Source organism: Gavialis gangeticus, unplaced genomic scaffold (assembly GCF_001723915.1).
Source record: "Gavialis gangeticus isolate Ggan-Ray unplaced genomic scaffold, GavGan_comp1, whole genome shotgun sequence".
NCBI lineage: Eukaryota > Metazoa > Chordata > Crocodylia > Gavialidae > Gavialis > Gavialis gangeticus.
Window position 1 is genome coordinate 4231166 of NW_017729011.1, and position 9670 is coordinate 4240835.

Consider the following 9670-nt stretch of genomic DNA (forward strand, 5'->3'; position numbering starts at 1 on the left):
GAGTCTATTCCAGGCCTTGGGGGTTGAGACAGTAAAGAAGTTTTTCCTTATGTTCATCCTAAAACAGTCTTGCAGGAGTTTGTGACCATTGGACCTTGTCATCCCATGAGGTGCTCTGGTGAACAGGTGTTCCTCCAGATCCTGATACACATCCCTTATGTACTTATAGCAGGGGTGGGCAAAATGCAGCCTGTGGGCTGGATGTGGCCTGCCAGGCCATTGTATCTGGCCTGCGGGGCCCCTAAAAAATTTAGAAAAGTAATATTTATCTGTCCCTGGCTGCCTATCATGTGGCCCTTGATGGCTTGCCAAAACTCAGTAAGTGGCCCTCTCCCTGAAATAACTGTCCACCCCTGACTTTTATAAGCTGCCACCAAGTCACCCCAGATAGTGAATGTCATAAGAGTGCCCCAGTTATAAGCATGTTTTCCCATGCATAACGGTCTTTAAGTGTTGTTACTTCTTTAAGCTGATAGTTTCGCCATATACTTCATGGTATTGTGCTAGTTGAACTTTTGTCAGTTTTTTGTTAACTTGCCTTTGTTAACTCGCAGAGCACTCGTGGTCTTCAGTGGAGCAACCCACACTAGTGAACATGATCAGTAATATTTGTTCTGCCATGCAAAGCCATAGTTAAAAGAGCAAAGAATGATTCATGGGGTCCCTAGCTGGCATGCACACTTGGAGATATTTAAACAGCTCTTTTCTTCTGTGCTGGTACCTGAAGATTTAAAGGGGATATGGCCATAGCAACACTTCAGGCTTCAGCAACACAAAGGTACATCAGGATCTGAGAGAGAGAATATCAAACCTTGTTTTCTGTTTGGTGATTCGCCATTCCTCCTCTTTGAAGTCTGTTCCAAAACCGATTTTGAATTCCAAAACTAATGGAAAAACCTAAGTGGTATTTAAGGCAGGAATGGCTATATAAAACCCAGGCACCAATCACCCAAGCCTAGGATCCTGCAGGAATGATCATTTTAAAGAAGAATTGGTAGTGTGGTAAATAACTGTCTCTTTCCTTAGCTAATTTTCATTTTTTGTAGCTTTCTGTCTGATGTTTTAATATCACTTTAATCCACCAAGGTATTCTTTATTCCTACAACTGTATTTGAATTCTGTATTTTTTGCATTACATTTCAGATTGTGACCTGTACCAGTACCTCTTTCACTGACTTGGCAGAAATTGTGTCCCGAATTGAGCCAGTAAAAGCAGCTTTGGTAGATGGTGAGTTGGATCATCAAGCCCGTTCTATGAAAGAGGACACAACTTTCCTGATCAGGTGTACTGCTGCAGCTTTGGGACCATTCATGCTTCTTTCTCTTCACTTCCAGTTCAAGAAACACTCTTGACTCATCTTGTATCATTGTTTTGTTCTTGTATGAGTCCTATTGAGAAATCCTCCCTCATCATCATGTTCAACTTGAGTATCTTGTCCTGTAGAAACTTAGACGTTAGTAATAAGGTGTGCTGAATACATCTGAATCTACCTTTCCTTGCCTCCACCATGCCTTGAGTGCACCCATTTGTTATAGGGGAAGCTACAGAAATGCACCCTCTTATGTTCTTTTAGGAAATTTATAAACATGCTCCAGGAGTGCGGGGGGTGGGCACAGGGGGAGCACTTTAATTATAGTGACTCCTAGAGAGCCACTCTAATTAAAGTTCCCAGAGCTTCATGTGTATCAGCTTCCCCATGCTGAAAAATGGTGGCCGGGTACTTTAAATGAGCTTGTTCAATGCGTTAGTTAAAGTGCCCCCACTGGCATTTTTAAGCGCAGGGACGCTGGTACATGTGGTGCTAGAGTCTGCTGGTGTGCGGTAATTGCCACACTCCAGCAGACTCAATCAATTGAGTCTGCTTCGATGCTCTATAATTACAATGCATTGGAGCAGCCTCATTGCACATGTATAGGCACCCTTAGATTCATGTCAGGGTAACTTTTAAGAAGGTGATGTTGGCATCCCCTATACACAGATATTTTTTCCCAGTGCCTTACTTCTCCCTTTCCTGCACTTCAGTATGTTATCAGTGGCAGCTTCAAGCATTTCATATTTCCCATTTCCTCTCAAGAAGCCCAGCTTTGATTTTCAGAGCTGGCTGGAAGCAGTTGAAAAATAATATAGTAATGGCTGCTATGGTTTGGGCAAACAAGTATTATACTCCAATATCTAACGCATTGCTTCATGAAACGCTTTTAAAAGGCCCAGGACTGTTTGCTGTAAGGTGGGGTCAGCAACACATGGCCTGTGGGCCAGATCCAGTTGTGGAGCTGTGGGTTCTGGCCTCAGAGCTCAAAGGCTTTATGTGTGACCACGCCTGCCTTGGAGCTAAGCAGTGAGAGCTGTGCCAGGACCACACAACTCAGCTGAGCCCCTGCTCCTGCCTCTGCAGCTTTTTTTCCTCTGTTCCCTATTGTCCCTGGCTGCAGTGTGGGTGCAGCTTCCAGCCAGTGGGGAGCTGTGCCAAGACCAAGCAGCTGGATGCTGTATCCACACTGGTGCTGCTTCTCCGCTCGCTCCCCTTTCCCTAGCTGTACTGCAGTAGCAGGCACAGCAAGAGCGTGACTTCCAGTTGCCTGTCCCCAGTGCAGCTCCCACTGGTTGGAAACTGCTCCTGCACTGCACCCAGGGAGTGGGGAACTGGGAGTATGTGTGACGACATGGGCACAGCACTCAACTGCTTAGCACAAGTGCAGGGAAGACCACCCCCCACCCCCAGCTGATATGCCAAAGAACGCCCCCAGCCTTTGTGGGACCAGAGCCAGGTTGTTCTGGCCTGCAGCATGAAAAAGTTGATGCCTGCTGCCGTAAGGAATCAACCCAAAGGATGACTGATGGTAGTAAACGTAGCTGTTCAGTCCTAAAATCCACAAGCACCTCATGCATGTTTACACTTCCATTGACAGTCACTCACCGAAGTCTTGTCCTGCAAAGGACAATCTGCAGTTAGAGCAGGGGTGGGCAAAATGCAGCCTGTGGACCAGATGCGGCCCACCAGGCCATTCTATCTGGCCCATGGGGCCCCTAAAAATGTAGAAAATTAATATTTATCTGCCCCTGGCTGCCTGTCATACGGCCCTCAATGTCTTGCCAAAACTCAGTAAGCGGCCCTCCACCTGAAATAATTGCCCACCCCTGAGTTAGAGCCTGTCACCGCCACCCCACTCTGCCCTCAGCTGCCCCCCATCTGCAGTTGTGTGTTTGAGAGATCCCTGCAGCTATTAGTAATGCTAATTCCAATCGCGTGCTTTACCAAGAAATTATTAATCAAATGTATTTGAATAGCCATTAAGAGTAGGAACAAAAGGTTCTGTATAACATGGTTATTGGCAGCATCAGTATTCAAGCCTGTTGTAATGTAATTGTTTTACTACAGCCACCTGTCCCCTGTTACACTTTGCTTACCTGCCCTCATTACTAGGATACATCTCCTGATTTGTGAACCCAATTAACAAAGGATAAGCAATAAATTGATACACATCCCATTAGTAGCTTTACCACATTTGGACCTTTTTGGTTCTTGCTCTTGCTGAGATGTTCTGCAAGAGGACTAGGGGCCTGAGAGGGGCCAACACCTCTGCCAATGTGCCATGCTCAGGAGATCACCCAGATTGTCAACAGTGATGTTAACAAGTCTGATTTTTGCCTTGACATCTCCTCTTTTTTTGTGCTCTTAAGTCTTCTCTTCTATCTATAGTCATCCTTATAATGCTTGGCTATTAGAGGGGCCAAAGTCAATGCAGGGCATATTGAGAGGCCAAGCAGGTATTTAAATCCAAAGACAGCAGGGGGTGGGGGAGAAGGAAGGCCTTTGAGGCCTTCCTTTAACTCTATTTGGCACATTAATATTTTTCTTCTTCATTTCTGTGATAACAATGGAACTGTACGTATAACACCCGGGCTTCTCCATCAGTTATCAGTGGGGCAGAAGACAGCTTAAAAGAGTGTTACGGCATACAGTTAAGAATGCTTAATGTTCTTGTAGCCACTTGACCAGCCTAAACAGCTTAGCTTAAGTAGTAAAGTAATGTGGTCTTTGCACTGCAATAAAGATGTAGAATAAAACCCCTCAAGGAAAGTAGTTAGTTATTGTGCCTATGTAACAGCCTCTGGGTCTGCTTTAAACAAAAAGTATTTATAATTGTATGTTGAGGGAAACAGCCAGCTCCCAGGTCTTATATCAAGTGCTGAAACCCAGAGAATCTTGTACCTTCACATGTCTGATGCGGTAACAGAGCATTAACAAAATTTAAAAAAATCATCAAGGTGGCTCTTTAGTTCAGTGAGTAACACGTGATTTTATTATTGTGAACATGCCACTGTGCCTCTCGCGCTGCTGGCTGTTACAGTTCATCGTTTGTCAGGAATAGCATCTCATCCGTTGGCTCCTTGATGCAGGAACCTCACTTTTCTTTTGGTTCTAGGAAAGATGTTACCCACTGTTGAATGCAGTAGAAATAATGATTAGTGAAAGCCTCTGGGAATTACCATGTCAGAATAGAGCAGTGGCCTGTATGATCACTTTCCTGTCTCCAATAGTGCCTGTTGCTCCTTGATTTGTTTTATTTCTTTTCAAACTGCAGTGGTCATGTATAGGTACAGCACCCAGCACAGTGAGACCCTGTTCCTACTTGTAGCTTATGTAAGATAAATAATACGAGCGATCACAGTAACATTTAAGGCCTTTTTAAAGTTAGTTGAATGTTTGATTTTAACCCAGAATATATTTGAGTTGTACATTTTTAAGATATTTTCTATTGTTAATTACTAATCATGTGAGTTTCCAAATCAGCCATTCTTCCTCGTGATTTACCAAAGACCTCCTTTGTAATGACATACATGATTCTTGGAATGACCATGGAAAAACAGTGGCCATGTGTTTTTCATACCACACTTTTCTAACAGTTGGTTATAGCCATTTTGTTAGAATAAAATGCTAAAGAACAGAATGTACTGTTGTCTCCAGAATAGAGCAGATGCTATTGACTGTTCCACAATAGGCAATACTTAAGTAATCAGTGAATTCATTTGAAGCATAAGCTGTGTTCCTCGCTGTCATGCTGAAAAACAGACATTTTGTCTTGTTTATTATATGAATCTTCTCCCGCCCTGATACGCAGGCTAGTGTAGGCTACATTTGGAACGTCTGTTAGGATCACTGGTCCTGATGCTTTATGGGATCTCAATTAATACTACTGCATAACAATGAGCCTCACCATCCACAGTGGCCTTAACATTTCCATTTGTGCAAAATTGTTCAGTGCTTATAAATAGATTCCATCCCAAATCTTTCTGAGCTGTCTGCTACCTCACAGCAGCTGGGCATAAGCTGCTTCTCATCATTAACTGTGTACACTTAACTTAAAGCCACAGCTGCTATACCAGGGTCAGTCTGAGAGTACACATTCTGTATTTAGATCCTGAGCTGAGCTGACTCCTCATTGAAGTCAGGGAGATTTTGCATGGGCTTGTGGCTCAGCTTGCATGATACTCATTGAAAGGTCAAGGCCTTTGGGCCTAAAGAAGTCTCAATTAAGATGGCAATATTTTCCAAATGATGTGGAGGGAGTGGGAATTGGTGGATTAGGGCAGAAGTGCTAGCGTCATAGAAGCTTTAAAAAAAAAACTGAAGAAGTCAAGTATTGCTGGTATTTTGAACCCTAGTAACCTTAGTTTTCCTCTAGCTTTGGTGTAGACAACAAATGCAAGGCCTGTTCTACAGAGCATATGAATACACAAGAGAACGTCCTCCTAGCAGACCCCTGCAATCTCAGCATATTTTTGGACTAACAGCACAAGTTCAACTCTAGGTTCATTTATAAGTTTTAATTCAAATGAAGAGTTGGCAGGATATCGAAAGCATGATGCTTAAGTGAGAGTCAGCAGGGAGGTCAGGGACCAGTTCAGACACTTTTATGTATTATACAAAAGCTAAATGATTAGATTGCATCTTTCTTTCTATTGGAAGATACTGGGACAATACTACATAATACATACAGTCTTCAGGTAACAAAGTGATATGGTCACTGGCTAAGGAAGTTGCTAGCACAAACTCTTAAATTTAGAGTTGAGTTTCTTGGACCAGGTGGAATGTCCCCAAGTTCTGTGGGAGTTTGAGTGGGGGGACTAAGCAGCTGACAAGAGTAGGGGCCTAGTAAGTTGAGTCCCTTTGTCAGAGAACCAGGCAGTAGCTGCTGTCATACCCAACTTTATAACTGGTGCTGGGGGTTACCTTGATTAACATTCAAAGGGTGAGCCATACCACAGAACCAGGAAAGGAGGTTGAAGGAGCAACTAAAGAGTGTTTTATAAAACACCCACACAAATGTATGGACAATTCAGCATGGTTTCCAAGAGGAGAGAATGAAACCACTGTAATCTATTACATTCTCTGAAGTCGTTGACAGATTAGCAAGCACAGGAGAACTGTTGCAAAGCACTTACATCAACTTCTAAAGAGTTTTTCTACAGAGTGTCTCATGGGAGGCTATTAAAGCAACTAAGAAGATCACACACTGGCTGAGAGAGAGAAAAAACAAGTTTGGGCATAAATGGTCAATTGCCAACACTGTAAAAGAACATTATAGTTCCCAAAGTTTTGTCCTTGGTCTGGGCTTCACATTACTCGGAGGCATTGTTAGAGGCAGCTTGGAGACTTGTTCTGACCTAAATTGGCTCCATAAATACACATCTTTTGAGATCCCAACAAGAAGTGGGCTGAAGAAGGACTGGTGGATCTTTTTCAAACTCAGTCCTTAGGAGGATGTTAAAATGGGGTGCTACTCACAGTGGACTGTCTAGATCTTCACAGCATTGTCCCTCTCCTTGCTTATGTGCTAATGCCAACTTTGTTATTATCATTGGATTTGCCAGCAAACACCCTACTGGGATGGATGGCTGAGGTACACATTGCTGTAAGCCAGTGGTGCTCAAAGTATAGCCCATGGGCTGGATATGACCCATAAAGCAGTCATCCAGCTCATGGGGGCTCCCCACAGGTCTGAAAATTTGGCAGCAGGGAAGCAGTGGGAGCATTTATTGTCATGGCTCTGGAAACCTAGCAGGAATTAGAACTGCCACCTCTCCCCTGTCACTTAATTATAGGACCCATGGGAAGTACCATAGGCTGGATCACATGGCACCCCATATGCCAGATCCAGCAGCCTGTAGGGTCAGACCTGGCACATTCGGTTGGGCCCCATGCGTGGGGTCACACCTAGTGCATGGCCCAGCATGCTGGATACAGCCCACAAACCAGCTCTGCCACACTCAGTCGGCCCACGTGCCAGAAATGTTGAGCACCAATTCTATAAACTATTGCTTCAGGCTGTGGCAGACCATGGTGTCTTGCCTTATATCTGTTATAGGTTTCTGTGTCATCCTTGCCAACTGCTAAGTTAGAGTGAGAAGTGATGTTTTTTAAAACACTAACTTAGTTGGTATTCCCTTGGAGAAAGTGACCAGTACATTAAGCTTCCATGAATTGCCCTACGGATGACTCTACTTCCTAGCCCAGGGCTCTGTTGCCATGGTATGATAACAACCATTGTAATTCTACTCTATTTCCCCTGCTCCTGCTGGTACCAGCTAAAACCACTATTTTTCTTTTCCTTCCTATTCAGATGAATCTGATTATCAGACTGAGTATGAAGAAGAAATTCTAGACAGCCAAAAGGATGATTATGTTAATTTCCTAAGCAGCCGGGTTGAAGAGGACACTGATTCGGTAAGAACTATGCTCTAGATTTGCCACAGGTGTTCGTGTGTGTGTACATGCTTTAGTCTCCACATGAGCCATGTCAAAGCAAATATGTTTCCTGTAGGCATAGAGACCTGTCTGGGTTAAATCCCATGGAGGGAGGAGGGTGTGAGAAGGGGGACAAATGAAAGAAGCATCTTCTAGGACCAGTGCTGAAAGGAATCTGGCAGGACCATGTCAGTCTGTGGTGTCATATGGATATTAAACATACTGCCAAGCCCTATTTGCCCTATTCAGATAGTCAGTGGTCAGGTGGTGCTTTTATTCTATGTAAACTACAGTCCTATAAAGCAGAACTTCTAGTCATCAGGAAGAACAGTTGGAAAAAAACCAGTTCATTAACAGAAGGTTTTGTGTGGCTGACGTGTGTCAGTATTCTGTGAAGAGTTGCATCATTTTGTAGAGGTGTTGACATAAGTCTTGGTATCTAGCTATTCATGCACTGGAAAGAGCAGGTATCCTATGACTAGCAATCACATGTCATCTCTGTCAGATCAATGTTGACCAGTAGAGTTTTCTGACCTCCCATTTTGGAGCAAAAGCGCAGAAGAGATTACAGAGCTCTGACTCAGATAATGAAGTTCCCAAACAGTTTGTCACTACGTCTCTGTCTTCTGGGTAATGCCCCAGCCAGTTTGATTAGAGCCACAGATGCCTCTTAATATTTGTCATGAATCATTCTTGGATAGGAGTATATGAACATTATGCACAAATGTGCCCATATAAAATATGCACCCAGGGAATGATGTGAATTTGTGTCTGTGTTTGAGTTGGAAGCTGTTTCTGCCATTTTTCCTTGGCTGTATTTAAAAACTTCATTAGCCGCAATGGTCTTCATGAGACTGATGTCTGAAAGGCAGAAGAGTAATGTGTGGGGAGCGAAGGGGGAGCTGGGGAAAGGGAGGGAGAAGTGGTTTTGTCTGTCTGGAGTAGATTGTTAAATCCTTTTTCAGATCAAGTGTTTTCTGCTGAAGAGCATTCACATGGCTTTGTTTTCTGTTTCAGGATGAAGACATGCAAATAAGAAAACGCACAAACATCCCCAAAAAGGAGAGCCGTCCTGACAGCATGGAGGAACTGAGCTAATGCCCATGGGGAGCCATCCAGGCTAGTGTGCCATGTGATCACATAACTCTAGTTTCACTGACAATGGCCATTTTATTAAGAAATTGCCTGGTTGAAATGAAGTGTTTTTTCTTTTTTTTCAGATCAGGGTGGTGGGGCTGGATAACTGTCCTTAGAGGAAATATGCCATAAAAAGCTCAAGTGCCTTTGTTTTACCCAAGTCCCCATGCCCAGAGAGACATTACACTAGAGAGTTTCAGGCTGACTTATACCACACTCTGCTCTTCAAGTGCCAATGTGTGCTACAAATCACTAGTTTCTGTGGTGCTGGCAGGATGAAGGTGCACTCTGGGCATTGTCTGTGCTTGGAAGTGTATTTAAATGTCGCTTTGGATTTCTGCTGCCATGTGTCCTGTTTGCTCTCTTGCCTTTGTGGTCTTCAGGAAGAGTTGAATATGCCTGGAAAGAATATGAGCTGCCACTGTGAAGAAGGATGAGTATATGAACATTCAGGAGAGGGAGGACTATTTGAATATGTGCTGGAGAAAGGAATGTTACTGCTTTCATCTCACATGGGCCAGATAACCATGTTGTTCACTCTGGATTTATTTTACAATTGGGTGCATGGGAGTAGTGCTGTGGCATTAGGGGAAAGAGTCTGTCTGTGTTTCCCTGGAAGACTCAAGAGGAAAGCTAAGTCCTTCAAGTTAGTTGCATCTGAAGCAAGTGAGTAAGGTTCAGATTTATATAATGAAACCATCTGCAGGAGCATTTAATGATGGTGCATTTAGTAGCTATTTGCCAGGCAATTACAGAGTAGCTACATGGCTATATCTGCCTTG

At 43.6% G+C, this 9670-nt stretch overlaps 1 protein-coding gene across 1 annotated transcript in view; it reads left to right on the forward strand.

Moving 5' to 3' along the window:
- The window catches only part of PNPLA7 (patatin like phospholipase domain containing 7), a 318179-nt gene extending 308697 nt beyond the window's left edge, over nt 1-9482 (forward strand). The window contains exons 34-36 of the mRNA XM_019510411.1: nt 1144-1228; nt 7627-7730; nt 8769-9482. Coding sequence (XP_019365956.1) covers nt 1144-1228; nt 7627-7730; nt 8769-8849 — 270 coding nt within the window. The 3' untranslated portion in view covers nt 8850-9482. The remainder of the gene's footprint in view (nt 1-1143; nt 1229-7626; nt 7731-8768) is intronic.
- The last annotated feature ends 188 nt before the right edge of the window (nt 9483-9670 follow it).